We start from the raw sequence: 17,497 nt of genomic DNA, 5'->3' as shown, positions 1-17,497 counted from the left end.
TGTATATAAGTTTGGGGCGGGGGGGGAGGGTGGAATTCTCTTTGTATATAATATTAAATTATTTAAAAACCTTTCAAAATTCGGCCTCATATTTTACCCCCTAAACTCAAACAAAACCCCTTCACAACAACAATAAAATTAAACGTTGTATAATCACACACATACACAGAAAGAAAGGCCTACTGAAGATAAAATCAGCAACTGCACACACTTTTTCAAACCTGCTCCACAGTAAGGTCGGTCAGTCTTAAACTTTGCCTCTTTTCAAGAGTTTTATCTGTTTAACATTCTTGATTAAAAAAAAAAAAAGTCATGAATCCCACACAAATGCTCCCACTGTACTTCCATACTACTTAGATTACTCTCATAAACAGCTTGGTTTAGATGCACTATTATTCCTTCCAAACATCAGCTCCTACTCCTCTTTGTCCTTAACAGAGAATTTACAAACTACCTCCTGCTTCAGTTTGGAAGGATTCCTTTGCATCCTCCAGCAGATCAACATCTGTCACCAGGATGGTTGTACAAATTAATACAGCCAAGCTAGCAAAAGTAGTCAGCGAACAATAAATATAAGTTATGTTCAGTTCATTTCTTTTCTAATTACATTCTGTAAGTCAACCTTAACAAAATTCTATTTTAAGTCTGAAGAATAAAGTGAACAGTGAAGAATGTACCTATCACAACATTGAGTGGTAAATGTAAATTTAAAAGACTAAATGAAGACATAGAAACTTCACTGAGAATATTTTACTGCATACTGTCAAGCACAAAAATGCTTTTCTGTTTTCAGCTGGTTTGTTCAAGTTTTTATTCTCATAGCAGACAATGAAACTCAAAAGGAAAAAGGAAAAAAAAAAGTGATTCTGCAAGTAAAGCCTTTAGGCATAACACAACAAATTCACGAGCTCTGTATTATATTTGACTTCTAAGCCTTATTTTACTTTCCAAGCACCTGTCCAAAGTAGAATTTGCCTTCAGCTGAAACAAGAGATGTGACACTATCATAATGGTTAACCTCAGATAGAGACCCCTAGAACTGTTAGATTTCAGAAGTCTCAGGACAAAAAATAAAAGCAGAGAGACTATAATCACTTGACAGAGAGGGCATCTGCAAGAATAAAAACTGGAGTAATCGCATTCTCCCAAACAAAGCATGTAGATATCAGCTGTTCTTAGAGTTCTCTAAAAGTACTCTGTCTCTGTTGGACTCTCTGTGCAACACAATGGACACCAACTGCAAAGACACTAGACATAGTCCAAAGGAAACACAAACTTCTGGAAATTCAAAAACTTCAGTCTTAATCCTGAGAAATGAGCTGAAAGAAACAGGACAAAGTAGATACCTGTAAGGAGTGCAAACACATCACTTTTGCTCTCTGAAGAGCAATTGAACACATACTTGCAGAAGGTTCAGTTGCTTGACTTGTCCAAATCACTGAATAATTATCTTGTACAATTAGCATATATATAAATATATATATATATATATAGGGTGAAGCACTAAAAGAACTACAGACATTCCTGACGATCTCTGGAATGCGATAAACAGGTTCCTAGCTGCAAGCTGGACAATGTGTCTAGTCTAGTGTAAAAGAGTTAGGAACCCTAGACATCAACCAGCAAAGAGCTACATGTACCTAACTGGTATCCAGCAGAAAGTATTCAAGTATTTGAAGAGATTCACTACAGGACTCACAGGGAAAATAAATTAGAAAACAGAAATCAAAGTATCTGTTTGATGGATAAGAACCACCTTACAGATCATATTCCATATAAAGGCATGAGAAAATTTCTTCACCATGTTAGGAATCTCAGTGCCCTACTCCCCTGCTTTTAAAGCTCAGCTTCTACTGGAATTTGATTCATTAAGGATCTGACTCATTATCAGTAGTTTGTTTCAATTTTTTATTTTTAAAACCTTGTTGAAATTAGTTTTCTGGATCTTCAGAAAAACAAGACCTAGGGAAAGAAAAAAATGTCTTTTTATTCAAGACAAGTCATTGCCAGGAACCTGACAGGAACTGACACTAATTTCTTGTATTGATAGAAGCCACAGATGAAGAACGAACTAAGTTCTCCTCCAAAGTCTCAGAAGAGTACTCAGGTAAACCTTAATCTTATCTTGACAATATAAGAGGCTGTCTTACTCAGAAGGGACTCAGATGATTAAAATAGCTTTCTGAAAAATTACATATGTAAACTGAAGAAGTCACAGAGATGCTGTGTGTGGATGAACAACAAATATTCTTTTTCCTGGCTTCTATGATTTGATTGCTGCAGCTTACAGTTCACCATGACTCTAGCAAATTTAAATAAAGTCAGATGCCAGAAAATCAGGGAGAGAACAGTGCAGAAACAAAAACTTCATGAGACATGCCTAACCAGCCACTAGCACATAAGCCTTACTAAGCAATACAGAGTTATTAAACATAAAGAAATACTGTTTTGCTTAGACTACTCTAAAGAAAATAACCTTGGAATCACTGCTTACCTAACTGCATGCCAGCCACAAGTTGCACCTGGATTCCAAGCCAAGTCTGAAGTTTTATTTGTGAAGAGCACAGCCTCAAAAATAAAATCCTGCTATATAGGAAACATTGTCGATCTTGTAAGCAAAGGTTCAAACAGGCTTTACTGATACTAATATGCATTTTCCTTCACAGTGAGAAATTGCCTTCTCTGCCAATGCAAATGATACATTACACTCTCTGTGACGAAAAGAAGGAAATATCAGGGATGAGTCTAACCTGTAACACCATACAAACAATTACAAAAAGAGAAGTATGAGGGAAAGAGTTTCACGTTCCTGTCTGACAAACAAAAAGACACTGGTACCAGATTCAAGTTAGCACAGGTAATTCTCTTTGAGTCACCTAGTGAACTGTATGTGTCTGAAACATTACACAATATCTGTCTGGAAAGAAGAAGCTGTGTGAAACAAGTTGTAGAGAAAGGTTGCAGGCCACAGACATCCAGACAAGTGCCTCTCAAATTGTGAGCCAAATAATTATACTTTCTGGCTTAGCTTGGAAAGCTTCTTATTGGATTTGAGTCACAAGGATTGGTCTTAAGAATGGATCCAAAAAGTGGGGTTTCCAGTGGCTGCAAAGTATTTGCTTACCCAACAGTGAAAACCCTGGTTATCCACAAGATTCAGCCACTTACTACAGAATCACAGAATTGTCATTTGGAAGGGACTTCAGGATCATCTAGTTCCAACACCCCTACTATGAGAAGGGACTTTCCACTAGATCACACCCAAAGCCACATCCAGTCTGGCCTTAAAAAAAAAACAGGGATGGGGCTTCCACCACCTCCCTGGGCAACCTGTTCCAGTGTCTCACCACGCTTGTGTTGAAGAACTTCTGCCTAATGTTTAATCTAAATCTACCCTCCTCTAGCTTGGAACCATTCTCCATAGTCCTATCACTACCCAACATCCGAAAAAGTCCCTCACTAGCTTCCTTTCAGATATTGGAAGGCCACAATAGGGCCTCCTCAGAGCCTTCTCTTCTCCAAACAACCCCAATTCTCTCAGCCTGTCCTCATAGCATAGGAGAGGTACTGCAACCCTCTGATCGTCCTTGTGGCCCTTCTCCTGACACAATCCAGCATGTTTAGATCTTTCCCGTAATAGAGGTTCTAGAACTGAATGAAGTACTCAAGGTGGGGTCTCACCAGAGCACAGTAGAGAAGGAGAATCACCTCCCTCGACCTGCTGACCACACTTCTCTTCATGCAGCCCAGGATATGTTGGCTTTTTTGGCTGCAAGCGCACTCCAGTAGATCATACTCTTACCTACCGGCAACCCCAAGTCCTTTTCTTCAGGGCTGCTCTCCAGCCAGTTACTGCCCAGCCTATATCAGTGTTTGAGATTGCCCCAACCCAGATGCAAAATCCCCATTACTTCCATATGCCCTTCACAATCTGTGAAGGCAAACACCTTAAGATACTGCACAGAAACTCATGGAATTCCCCAGGTCTCCTTAAATATCCAAGCTGAGTCAATTTCTGAGATCTGAGATCTGTTTCCATTATATCACAGACAGAATTGTGACTTTTGAGAAAGAGCAAATAAAACTTAACAAGAAAACTTCAATGCCAGCCTTACAATTTGTGGGCAACCATGCCATATGTTTAGTCTAGTATTTTACCATTCAGTCACCTTTTACAGAGTCTTGTTGCAGATCAATGCAAATGTGGTTTCCAGGAGACATTTGCTGCACTCTAACAGTTTGCAGTACTATTTCCTAAACCTGCCTTTGTGGCTTCCACTTTTCTTAGTTTCTCACACTTGCTCTAAACACTTCGGTATTTGTGAACACTGAATTCAGTATCCTACATTTGTGTAATGAAACAGTCAAAAAAATTTGATATTTGCTTTTACATCAAATACCCTTCACCAGAGAAGCAACAAACAAAACAGGAAGAAAAAGTACATTTAACAACCATCACCATCTTCAGCTACAATCACTGAAGTATTTTTTCTCTTCTCTTCTCTGCTCTATTTAGACCACTTCTACAAGATTCTTCAGTTTCATTTTACTAATAAGTTGTCAAGATACTTACATTTCCCACAACTGAGACCCCATCCCTATGTGAAATGCTCAGCCAAGACGAAGTTTTAAGTGAAGACATATATGTACCTCATATCTCAATCATGATCCACCCACTCCGTTTATGTGCTTCCATATACACATTAAGACCTTATTTCATCCTACTTAAAAGGATTTATCTATGACTCATAAATCAAGAGGTCAAGTCTAAACAAATCTTTGAGAGATGTGCTGACCGCTTCCACCTAGTGTTAGAAATGCTGATGTCTCTTGATCACGGTAAAGTGGAGCCATCTCCTGTCTGGATAATAAATAACCTTTTAGCAAGTACGGTTACTTCACTACCTACAATTCTTACCCACTAGTAAATGTTCTTTGAGCCTGATGAAACGTGGTCAAGCATCACTATAAACATTTCTATATACAAAGTCTAAAGTAACAGGGCTCACTGAAAAAGGTGTCACAGCTACCCTGAATAATACTGGACAAGAAAACTACTCTGCTGGGGTCTTCAAGCTAAGCCATGCACTCAGCTTTAGGATTTAAAACAAACAAACAAAAAAAAAAAAGCACAAAAAAAACCCCAACCCACACGTAAAAACAGCTAGGACTGCCAAACAGATACAGTTTCTTTGCTTCTGCAACTGAATTGCCAATAGCGAACTCCCCTGAACTGGCCTCCTTTTCTACAGTACCTTCAGGGGAAAAAGACGTCCCTTTCATCTCACATGGTCAGTAGCTGGCAAACCCCACAGCAGTACCTGAACTGCTGCTGTTACTTTATACATGCACATTGGCAAGATTTACATGTGACTTGTTACTGCCCCCTGGAGAGAGCTCCAAAAGACAGTATTCAAACAATACTGATGCAAGAATGATCACCCTTCAAACGGGCTTGAATAATATGATGACATAGCAGACGATAAAGAAACTCCTCTCAGTGATTAAGTTTCACTATGCCAGTAAGCTTGCCACCAGAGAAAACATGGAACATGGAAATTTGGAGCCACCATTACAAAAATTGCAGTGCTAAGAGGATATACAACACAATCACAGTAGCTAGAATTCCTAGATGACAATTGTTCACTGTGGAAACACAAGAAAGCAGAGGAATAAGTAGGAGTAAGCCATCAGGAAGTTTGTAGTCCCAGAAGACAAAAAGTAAATCGAAGCTTAACCACTGCTAACCAGCTGAGGAATGCACCCCCTCTCACGTTGATGAAGCTTTTCCAAGTCTTTACTATGAGAACTGTAACTAACACTGCAATTCATGGTGAAATCTTCACCAGGTTGAAAACTGGCTGGACAACCAAGCCCAGAGAGCACTGGTGAACAGAACTGGGAGTCAGTGATATGCGGTGCTCCTCAGGGCTCAGTTCTGGGGCCAGTCTTGACATCCCTATCAATGATTGAGATGCAGGATAGAGTGCACCCTGGGTAAGTTTGTACACGACACCAAATTGAGTGGGACTGTGGTTAAGTCACCATCTCTGGTGGTGCCAAAAATATGTGTAGAAACAGCACTCGGACATGGTGCTGTTGGGTTGACTGTTGGACTTGATGATCTTAGAAGTCTTTTCCAACCTTAACAAGTCTATGATTCTTTAAAATTAATTAATAAATATTAAAAAAAGCAGACCTGTGGGTTTTGGGTGTTGACACATCTAGCAGGACGTAAGTAAGTCAGCGTATTTCACAGGCTATGGAACTGAGAATGCAACCTTGAAACTAAGGGTATGGTCTTTAGATAGGAAGAAAGTTTTAGAAACACAGCAACATAGTGTCAGGAAAGAAACAGGCCGAGTTATAAGACCTATCTCAGGCCCTGTGAGAAAAGCTCAAAACATTTCAGAGACCTCAAGCTCCAGCTTATTATGAATCGGCAGTGTCAAAACACATAAAACAAACAGAAAGCAATGCAGTTCTGCGAAGTTAAACTTTTAAATTGATGAACTAATGACTGTCACTTTTCCTCTTTTTTTTTCTCAAATAGCTTTCCCACCCAATTTTTCCATGGCTAGACACATCACAAGAAATCCTGTTTCTATATACAAATTGCTCTGTATTTCCCAGAAAACCAACTTTCCAGAGCACTGGAGTGAAAGGCTAAAAGACACTGTTTCCAGGAAACTGGTGATCGTGAATAGTAGTGTCTTGATGAGTTCAATACAAACACACCAAGAATTCGTTTGACTACTGAATTTTACACTGCAGAGACAGAATGATAATACAATTCCAAGTCTAAATTCTCCTGGTACAGAATGTGTTTCACTTAAGAAGCATGCAATGGTACACCACACTGGTATCACTGCAGACTGGAAAGCTAGCAGGTTAGACACTGTACTGACCATTGTATTTAAAGTGAAAAGTCTACAAAAACTGCAGTTATTCTTTCTTTTCGTTTCTAATTTTGGAAACTAGAGATGTCCTCTTTTAGGACGCATTCTGAATGACTGAAAGATAAAAACAGACTAATTTTTAAAATAATTAAAAAGAGAGAAGGATGTACTTTTCCAATCTTCCTTTCTTTACAATACGGTCTATTTGATTTAATTTCTCACACGGATGAGATTTAACAAGGCCAAGTGCAGGGTTCTACACTTTGGCCACAACAACCCCAAGTAGAGCTACAAGCTGGGGACAGAGTGGCTGGAGAGCAGCCAGGAGGAAAGGGACCTGGGGGGGTACTGGTAGATAGTAGCTGAAGATGAGGCAGCAGTGGGCACAGGTGGCCAAGAGAGCCAATGGCATCCTGGCCTGCATCAAGAACAGTGTGGCCAGTAGGACAAGGGAGGTTATTCTTCCCTTGTACTCAACACTGGCCAGGCCACACCTTGAGTCCTGTGTCCAGTTCTGGGCCCCTCAATTCAAGAGAGATGTTGAGGTGCTGGAATGTGTTCAGAGAAGGGCAATGAAGATGGTGAGAGGCCTGGGACACAAAGCCTCTGAGGAGAGGCTGCGGGAGCTGGGGTTGTTTAGCCTGGAGAAGAGGAGACTCAGGGGGGACCTCATTGCTGTCTACAAGTACCTGAAGGGAGATTGTAGCCAGGTGGGAGTCGGTGTCTTCTCCCAGGCAACCACCAACAGAACAAAGGGACAGTCTCAAGTAGAGTGGGAGGAGGTATAGGCTGGATGTTAAGAGGAAGTTCTTGACAGAGAGAGTGATTTCCCATTGGAATGGGCTGCCCAGGGAAGTGGTGGAGTTGCCATCCCTGGAGGTCTTCAAGAAAAGACTGGATGAGGCACTTAGTGCCACGGTGTAGTTCACTGGACAGGGCTGGGTTGGATTGGATGATCTTGGAGGCCTCTTCCAATCCGCTTGATTCTACGATTCATTATACAAGAGAGAAAGTATTCTAGTATTCTATATTTATCATTTCCTTTAATTAATGAAACTAATATTTTCCCATGGATTTCTCCCTTACGTCCAGCAGAGGGTAGTAAAAGAACAGCTTTATTGAACTCCAAAAAGAATCTTTACTGCATATCAAGATGCAGAATGTAAGAAAAAGATTATAAAATGGCCATTTAATTAGAATTACATTATTCACACAAATTACCTAGGGTTTGCTGACATTATCAACAATTAAAGTACACATTTATCTAAGCAAATGTGCATTAGCAAACTGAAACAGGACATCTCCTACGTCCATCTTCCCAGAAAAACCACATTTTAAAATTCCATGAAGAAAAGATTAATAAATAAGAGATTAAGAAATAAGATATCAAGAAATGAAGAAATAAGACTACTTCATAATAAAATGTAGACCATTCTTTCTGGAATGTACTACTTTGAAGTTTCTATATCTGATTAGAAATCCATACAAAATACTGAAATCACATGCAAATAAGAATTGTATTTAACCACAGCTGAAAGTACACAGTTGGTTATCAAAACCTCATAATCATTTTTCTAACATGGGTAATATTCATTCACATACACTAAGGAGTTTTTAAAGACACCTAGAACACAACAGAAACATGCAAAATTAGTATCAGATGGGCTGAAAAACACAAGGAGACTCTGGCACATTGGCACACAGTGAAAAGTTCTGCCCAGGCTTAGTGCTCTTCTTGAACATATTTTCCACACATATGTGAAGAGTTTGGCACCTAAGAATGTGATCCACAGAAGCTAGCACGCTTGTAAGCCAGCAGTACAGCACACAGGAAAAAACTCTACTGACAGCAATATATTAAATCCCAACAAATTACCAGGATTCACAGAGGCACTTCTTTCTATTTGAGAATGCAAGTGTGCCCTACTGAAAGGGCACATGCTCCTTCCTTTTAAACACCATTGGAAAACTGGGCTCATTTTCCTTGCTTTATGGAACAAGTCTGTCCTCAAACACTCCCCTATTTGTTTCCCTTATATTCTCCATGACTAAAGTTCCAATAACTGAGTTACAGGAGTGAGGAAAATCTTGTCCATCTGATTGAGTTCCAGAAGGCTCCAGAGGAAGAGGAATGACAAAATTGTAAATAAAGAAAGATTGCAGTTTGATTTCAAACTGTATTAATACTAAACTTTTCTTCCATATATAATTTTTCTGAAAGAGAATTATGGGTGAGAACAACTTCAAATAAATTTTATTAACCTGCATTTTGAAATTCAGAATGCCTACAGCTTTTCATGACCACAGAAAAAGCACAACAAATTTTGCTCCACAAACAGTGACACAGAGTATGGGTACCTTGTAAGAACAGATGATACTGTCCTCACAAACTCTAAAGTCTGAGTCCACCACCCAGTTTGAAGTCTACAGTAATCGATACTGTCTACAGCAATCAACATAGAAAACTTAAAATATCTACTTTTGCTGCTTACAGAATAAAGCTTTTTTTCAGAGATGATCATTGTTTAATCAATCTTTGACTTCAAATATAGAATAATTGAGTACTGTAGGACATTCAGATAAAGCATGTGCACTGCAATCTAACTTAGACTTGTAATTCAGCATTAATTATTAATAATTTGATGGTGTTAATTTGATTATATTTTTTAACATGGGGTTTCACCACTTATCTTCCTTAATCACTACTTAAATAGCTATACTTACAAGTACCACAAGACAGTCTAAGTATGCTATTTTCTTACAACAATTTTAAGAGATTTACTAAGTTAAAATAATTTCATAAAAATTAAGCAGCAATTAAAATACCTTAGCTCAGTGTGTTTACCAGGTAGCATTCCCTGATAAAACCATTTCCAGGGCACACATTTTCAAGGAACTGAGTGTCTCTTTCACAAGCTTACACCCACTCAAAGTATTTAGAAAGATAATTTGCTCTCTTGCTCCTCCTCCTTTTAGCTAATTATTCTGGTGCTAATATATTAAAAGTCACCAAAAAAATATTTTGTTCAAGCACTTAGAAGCAAAAATGTTTGGTTTTAAAACAGCTATTGGAACTTACCAGTAAGGAGCACTTTCCAACTGAAAGTAATTCTGCTTAGGCCAATAAGAGCCAATAGATCTCTTTGAAGGCAAAAAAGTCTGCCTTGTTGGTCAATAAGTCAGTGGTTTTAGCTGATGAGCTTTGATCTTCCCTTTAGGAATCTTCTTTTGTACTTCATCTTTAATGTAGTGCTCTACCTACCTAGCAATCAATGTTTTAAACACTTCTGCCTTTAAGGGAAAAATAACAGAGAATAAACACAGCAGAAAACCATGTATCACTTGTTTCCTTAAGGGCTCGCAAACTCCTGCAAGCACCTAATTCTTTGAAATTCATTGCCAAAAATATTTAAAGATTTCTTAGGTAGAAAACTTAGATCAAGTATCACCCAGTCACTACTTTTTTCCGCAGTGGCAAATATTCTACTAAGAAACTCTTGGTCCAGGCTATACAGAGATAATATAGTTAATACAAAGCCTATGAGTTGGCAAATAGAATGTTGAAACTTGGGAGTGGACTAGCAGTTCAGTAGAAGTATCACATTTACAAGACATTAAAGACATGAGACTTCTCAGCAACATGTGTCAACAGACAGGCAAAGTATAACTACCTGCAGTATTTCAGTCAGGAACATCATTACTCCACTCATATATGCAAACACCACTCCAGTGTGGTGTTCTCTCTACTTAGCAGAATGTCTAGTGACTTTCTCAGCCTTGTAGCCTCTCCATCACAAGTTCATCAATTCTCAGAATCCATTCTTAAGCCAAGCAAATATGAAGATAGACCAATTACAATCCAAACAAGAAGTCAGTGCAGCACTTGGGGAAGTGGCTGACAGGCCACACTCAGAGCATGGTAGAAAACAGAACTTTTTCATATGAGCAACCCATCACAAGCGTGGTACCTCGGGGCTCAACACCAGACCCAAAGCTGCTTAATGTCTTCACAAGTGATCTGAATTATGGGATGAAGTGTAGCCTGCTGAAGTCTGTTGATGGCACCAAACTGAGTGGGGAAGTGAATGCTTCAGAAAGGAGAGCAGCCCTGCAGGAAGACCAGGATAGGCCTGGAAGAGAGAGCTAACAAGATCCATATGAAGTTCAAAAAAGACAAAGATAAGTCTCATAACTGGGAAGACACAACCCAAGAACGCAGCATTGAATTGGTTGTGGCAATTAACGAGGCAGGGATTATAAAATATGTAGTTATTTTTATTTCCAGAAAGCCCTGCCCACAACTATACACAAATTAGTTCATTTTGGGTTCTAATTCATTTGGGGAAATCTTCACAAGGATGCTTATAGGCAATTTAGTAATTTAGGAAAATCAGAAAATTGAAAAGTTTAGGCACAAAATGGCTTTGCCCCCATTATAAAGAGGCAGCCTGGAGCACTAAGGGAAGTCTTCACTGCGGTGGAGTAGAAATTTCAAGATAGTCCCTGGCTCCTTTGCAGCAGTGTTGGAACTGCTTGGCATCTTGACAGCTGTTGAGAGGCTTCTAGATCTTCCCAGGCTCTAGCAGGGTGCTGGGAAAGAGGCAGACAATCTCTGACCTGATCTGGTTCCTCTTGGCATGGAGGTTTGCAGCAGTGCACGCAGGATCTCTTGCAGATGTGCAGAGAGCACAATGTCAGTGGCACTTCTCACCACATCACGAGACACTTAATGCCTTCTCCAGGTAAACCTGAGGCACTTAAATTTCCAGGTAGTTCAAGACCAGAACATCAGGACTAAGCTGGTCTGAAGCAGAGCAGAACACATTGTCCAAGAGCAGTGAGGCAGAGTAGAGCAGAATGTAGGGCAGAGCAGCACACACTGAGGCAGAGAAGTGAGGTAGAAGCAGCTCCGTGAGGCAGAGGCAGCAAGGCAGAAGCAGCTCAACTGCTTGCAATTTAGCTCAATTTATATTGTTTGCCCAAGTGCAATGGCTCCTTTGGCCACAGATTTACCAATCAAAATGGCTTTTGCAAAACTGACCATATTAGATGAAACCAGGGCTTGCTTATCCCTGTTTGGGCAAGCCACTAACAAGTACCTAAGCACCTGTGGGTACCTGTTTATCACTTTGGGAGGAGACATAATGGCCCAAGCCTTTGTTTTCCTCCTGCCCCTGCTTCCCCCATCAGCAGAAGGGTGGGGCAAGCCAGGACATCTCATAGGCCTATCAGCCTTCCAAGACGAGCATAGACTGGGTTCTATTTGGGTGGGGAGCTGCTCTGTGAAAAGGATCTGGAGGTTCTGGTGGACAACAAGCTCTGTATGAGTAGACAATAGGCAGCAGAAGCAAAGAAAGACACAGGATGCTGGGTTGCATGAACAACCTGGCTAACCAGAGAGGTCCCAGTTGAACAGAAGCTTGCCAATGTGACACCAACCTACAAGAAGGGCCAAAAGGATGATCCAGGGAGCAACAGGCCTGTCAGTCTGTTCTCAGTGCCAGGAAAGGTTATGAAGTAGGTCATACTGGTACACACAAGCAGGCCACCACATGGTACACACAAGACAATCAGGCGATCAGGCTCAGTCAGCATGGGTTTATGAAAGGCAGGTCCTGTCTGATTAATCTGATCTGCTACAATAAGGTGACCTGCCTAGCGGATAAGGGAAGTGCCATGGATATTGTCTACCTGGACTTTAGTAAAGCCTGTGACATTGTCTCCCACAGCATCACCCTTCAGAAACTCCTGGCACAAGACTTGTCTAAGTGTCCTCTGCACAGGATAAAAATATGGCTAGGTGGCCAGGCTCAAAGAGTAGTGGCAAATGGAGTTAAATCAGGCTGGAGCCCAATCACTAGTGGTGACCCCCAGGGTTCAGTACTGGGGCCTTTCCTCTTTGATATCTTTATTAATGATCTGGATTGGAGGATTGAGTGAACTCTCAGTGAGTAAGCAGTCAACACCAAGCTGAGTGGCTGTGTTAATCTGCTAGAGGGTAGGAAAGCTTTACAACGAGATCTGGACATGTTAGATTGATAGGCTAAGGCTAACTGTATGAAGTCCAACACGGCCAAGTGCCAGGTCCTGCACTGGGGTCACAATACCACCATGGTAAAGTGACAGACTTGGGAATGTGTATTTGTAAAGCTGCAACTTGGAAAAGGTCCTGAGGGTATTGATATTTGACTGAACATGAGTCAGCAGTGTGCCCAGATGGCAAAAAAAGCCAATAGCATTCTGGCTTGTATTAGAAACACTGTGGCCAGCAGGAACACGGAGGTGATCATTTTCCTATACTCAGAACTGGTAAGGCCAAACCTCAAGTAGTGTGTTCAGTTCTGAGCTCCTCACTATAAGTACAGTGAAGTGCTGGAAAGTGTGCAGAGAAGGGCAACATGGTTTGTGAAAGGCCTGGAACACATGACCTACAAGAAGCGTCTAGGGACCTGGAGTTGTTTAGTCTAGAGGAGAGGAGGCTCAGAGGAGGCCTTATTGCTCCCTACAACTACCTGAGGGGAGGTTGGAGTAAGGAGGGGGCCAGCTTCATCTTGATGACAAATGCCAGGGCTGAAGGAAATGGTTATGTGCCAGAAGAGGTTTAGGTTGGCTATCAGAAAATATTTATTAATTGAAAAGGTTATCAAACATTGGAATGGGCTGCCCAGGGCAGTGCTGAAGTCACCACCCCTAGTGGTGTTCACACGGCATGTAGACCTGGATTAGGGATATGGGTTAGTGTTGACCCTTCTGTATTGGGTTGAAGGTTGGATTAGATGATCTTCAAAATTTTCTCCAACCAGATACATTCTGTTATTCTACGATCACTAGCAGATACAAATAAGTCATCCCAGTTTGCTCAGTGCTTGTCATGCCACATCTGGAATATGGTGCTCAGTTCTGGTTGCCGCTATGGATGAGCTAGAGAGGGTACAGAGAAGGGCTAGAAAGGTGATCAAAGGACCAAGAAGTGTGCCACGTGCAGAAAGGCTGAGAGAATGTCATTTCTTCAGCCTTGAGAAAAGAGGGCTTAGAGGAGACCTTGTCACCATATTCTAGCATTTAAAGGGAAGCTACATAGGAGATGGAGACTCTTTCTACAAAGAATCCAATGGAAAAGATATGGGGAAATAAGTACAAGTTAGTCCTGGGGACATTGCATTTGGACACAAGAAAAATATTTCAGAAGAACAATCCTCCATTAGCACAATTTCCTTATGAAGTGGGGGGTTGCCCAACACTAGGCACCTTTAAGATTCAGCTAGTGTTAAGTCATCTTATCCAGACCATGCTTTACCTCAGAAAGGTTTGACCAGATGATCCTTGAAGTCCCTTCCAGTCTTGGTGCTCTATGATTCTACAAAATTAAGAGCCTAGGGAATATGTATCAATTTTCTAAACTAAAGTTAGTCTCATTTCCTTGCTTACATAAACCTCTTCCCATCTCGAGTGAGGCACATGGTGTAAGTGGTATTTGCCAGTTCAGCCTTTTATACAAAATAGATGATTAAAATTTTGTTAATCCAGCACACAAAATCACAGCCTAATTGGGAGACTCCATCTCTCAAGAATGAAACTGCTCAGAGTGTCACCGCTTGTTGAAACTAATACTAATAGTCACAAAACCTTACTTCAAGCTCTTTTTTAAGTTGGCTCTCTCGTTCAGCACTGTATTCAAGTTCATTGGCCTGGTTCCTCAGCAGCTCTGTACACCTGCTATGTTCCACCTCCACATCTTTCATTTTCTTCTGTACATTTTGCAGTGCATTACTCTGCTCCTAGGAAAGAAAGAAACAGACATTAGGAGACACTTTTATTAAGTGTTATAGCAAAGAGTTCAAAAGAGGAATAACTTCTGAATGGAGACCATTTTAGAACAGATTACTAAAACCTAACATGTTAGCACATGTCAACAAAACCATTTATTCAAGAGCTCTCTTATTCATGTGTTTGGTTCAAAAACTCAGTATGAAAGTGCCCTTTTACAGTAATACTAAGATCAGAGGCAGCTTCCCACAAGAAATCTTGTACTCTGTCTACAGACTACAAGGCTGCTCTTCCAGTCTCTTCAGTCTCCCAGCTCAAGGACAATGATGAAAAGGGAAACAGCTCAGTGCATTGGACAAAATGACACACAGAGACAGAAATTCTATTTTGGTTTGCTTCTAATTGCTCAAATTTGAAATCAAATCAGACATTTTCAAAAATAGTTACTTCTGTAGACTAAAACAATCTTAATTTCTGCTATTCTGAGAAAGACTTTCTTCTATGTAGAAACCCAATTGCTTTTTTAAATTACCTACATGAACTATGAAGCTCTCAGTAGAATAAAATAACAAAGCTGTCCCCTACTTCAGTTTCTGTTGAAGCCAAACCAAGGTACAGACTTGGATAATTACTAATTCTACTGGACTCAGCAGCTCTGTGGAGTCACTGGTACAAAAATCCACATTCACACCGCACCAGGCTTAGAGGAAAGTTAAGTCCTCCCATTCATTTACTCCAGCTCAGCATCATGGCAAAAGACATTTTGTGAAAATAAACCAGTCAGTCTGCAAATCCTGATATTATTTTATATTCCATAATCTTCTTTCTAGAAATTAGTAATTGTAAGGCATCTGCTGAGCAAGGAGAAGGAGAAAATGAATTATTCACTTCGAATGATCCTGTGAAAGATTTAAGTCTGACAAAACCATGTTTACACATGAAGACTGAAGAAATACAAGTCTTTTCTGGAATTTGGAGAACTAATTTTATTAAGTTCCCCCAAACTGAAGGTAGAAAATTTTGGCTACTCAAACATGACAGTAAGAGAATCATGACTCTTTTATAGAGCTAAGTGTCACCAATTAGTAATTGAAAAAAGTGAGTTTATTTTCTCTCTTCTTTCATGCACACCTGTGGCACCTTTTTTTTTTTTTTTTTTTGCATTCTCTGAAAAGGTAACAAGGAGCATGCACATGAAACAGATGTGAACAAAAAAATAGGAACATCAGTTAATCAAAATGTTGCAAAAACATGATACTTGGATACAGACTAAAGATAAACTAATGCTCTCACTTGGCCTGGATTATCATGCCAATGCAGAGCTTTCTTGCCTTGAGAATTTTAGAATTTTAAAGAAGCCTCCAAACTCTTCAGACTTAGCATAAAAATGCACTAGACTGTCCCAGAAGTCATCTACACTCAGAAGATTCAGAGAGAAACATACTTCACTATAAAGTCAAAGCAACAGTGAAGAAGGGAAGGACAACTGACATCATCTACCTAGACCAGAGTAAGGCATTTGACTCGGTCCGATGTGGTATTCTAGTCACCAAACTGGAAAAACATGGACTCGATGGGTGGAGCACTGCTGGATAAGGAATTGGCTGGATGGTTACACACACAGAGTGGTGATGAACAGCACATTGTCCACCTGGAGACCAATGACAAGTAGCTTCCCTCAGGGGTCAGTGCTGGGACCAGTGCTGTTGAACATCTTTGTCAGCGATACAGACAAAGGAACTGAGTGCACCATCAGCAAGTTTGCAGATGACACCAAGCTGTGTGGCAGTCAACTTGCTAGAGGGCAGGGATCCATCCAGAGGGACTTGGACAGGCTGGAGAGGTGAGCCCAGGCCAACCTCATGAAATTCAATGAGGCCAAGCCTAAGGTCCTGCACCTGGGTCAGCACAATCCCAAGTACAAATACAGGATGGGGGCAAATGGCTGGAGAGCAGCTCTGAGGAAAAGGGCCTGGGGGTCTGGGTTGATGAAAAGCTCAATATGAGCTGGCAGTGTGCATATGCAACCCAGACAGCAACCGTATGCTGGGCTGCATCAAGAGAAGCGTGGCCAGCAGGGCAAGGGAGGTGATTCTCCCCCTTTACTCTGCTCTCATCAGATGTCACCTGGAGTACAGTTCTGGAGCCCCCAATACAAGGAGGACATTGAACTGTTGGAGTGAGTCCAAAAGAAGGCAATGAAGATGATCAGAGGGCTACAGCAGTTCTGCTATGAAGACAGGCTACGAGAGTTAGGGGTCTTCAGCCTGGAGAGGAGAGGGCTTCAGGGAGACCTTATAGTCAGTATCTGAAGAGGGCCTACAGGAAGGCTGGGGAAGGAATACTTACAAGGTCCTGCAATAGTAACGGGTTAGTTAGTTAGTATCCCCCCCTGGCAGGGGGAAGACATAAACTAGATGTTAGGAAGAAGTCCTTTACAGCGAGAGTGGCGAGACACTGGCACAGGTTGCCCAGGGATGCTGTGGATGCTCCCTCCCTGGAGGTGTTCAAGGCCAGGTTGAATGAAGCCTTGAGCAACCTGTTCTAGTGGGAGGTGTCTCTGCCTATGGCAGGGGGTTGGAACTAGATGACCTTTGAGGCCACTTCCAGCCTAAACGATTTTATGATTTAACTACATATATACACACACAGAGATACACACAGATGATACACAGATGTACTTGTATAAACATACTATCTATGTCTGCTTAGAAAAAACACTGCTATGTTTTCAGAATTTTAAGTATAAAGAAAATTATTTCACAACCAGCCCAAGTTGAAACTGAATGCCTCTGTGAAAGACTACTACACCCTGGCTAACCACAAGGTGA

At 40.8% G+C, this 17,497-nt stretch overlaps 1 protein-coding gene across 1 annotated transcript in view; it reads right to left on the bottom strand.

Moving 5' to 3' along the window:
- The window catches only part of CCDC171 (coiled-coil domain containing 171), a 201,129-nt gene that overhangs the window by 165,932 nt on the left and 17,700 nt on the right, over positions 1-17,497 (bottom strand). The window contains exon 7 of the mRNA XM_064176335.1: positions 14,531-14,677. Within this exon, the coding sequence (XP_064032405.1) occupies positions 14,531-14,677 (147 nt within the window). The remainder of the gene's footprint in view (positions 1-14,530; positions 14,678-17,497) is intronic.

This window comes from Pogoniulus pusillus, chromosome Z (assembly GCF_015220805.1).
Source record: "Pogoniulus pusillus isolate bPogPus1 chromosome Z, bPogPus1.pri, whole genome shotgun sequence".
Taxonomy (NCBI): Eukaryota; Metazoa; Chordata; class Aves; order Piciformes; family Lybiidae; genus Pogoniulus; species Pogoniulus pusillus.
The sequence above is the reverse complement of the archived record's forward strand: the minus strand, read 5'-3'. Positions and strand labels throughout refer to the sequence as shown.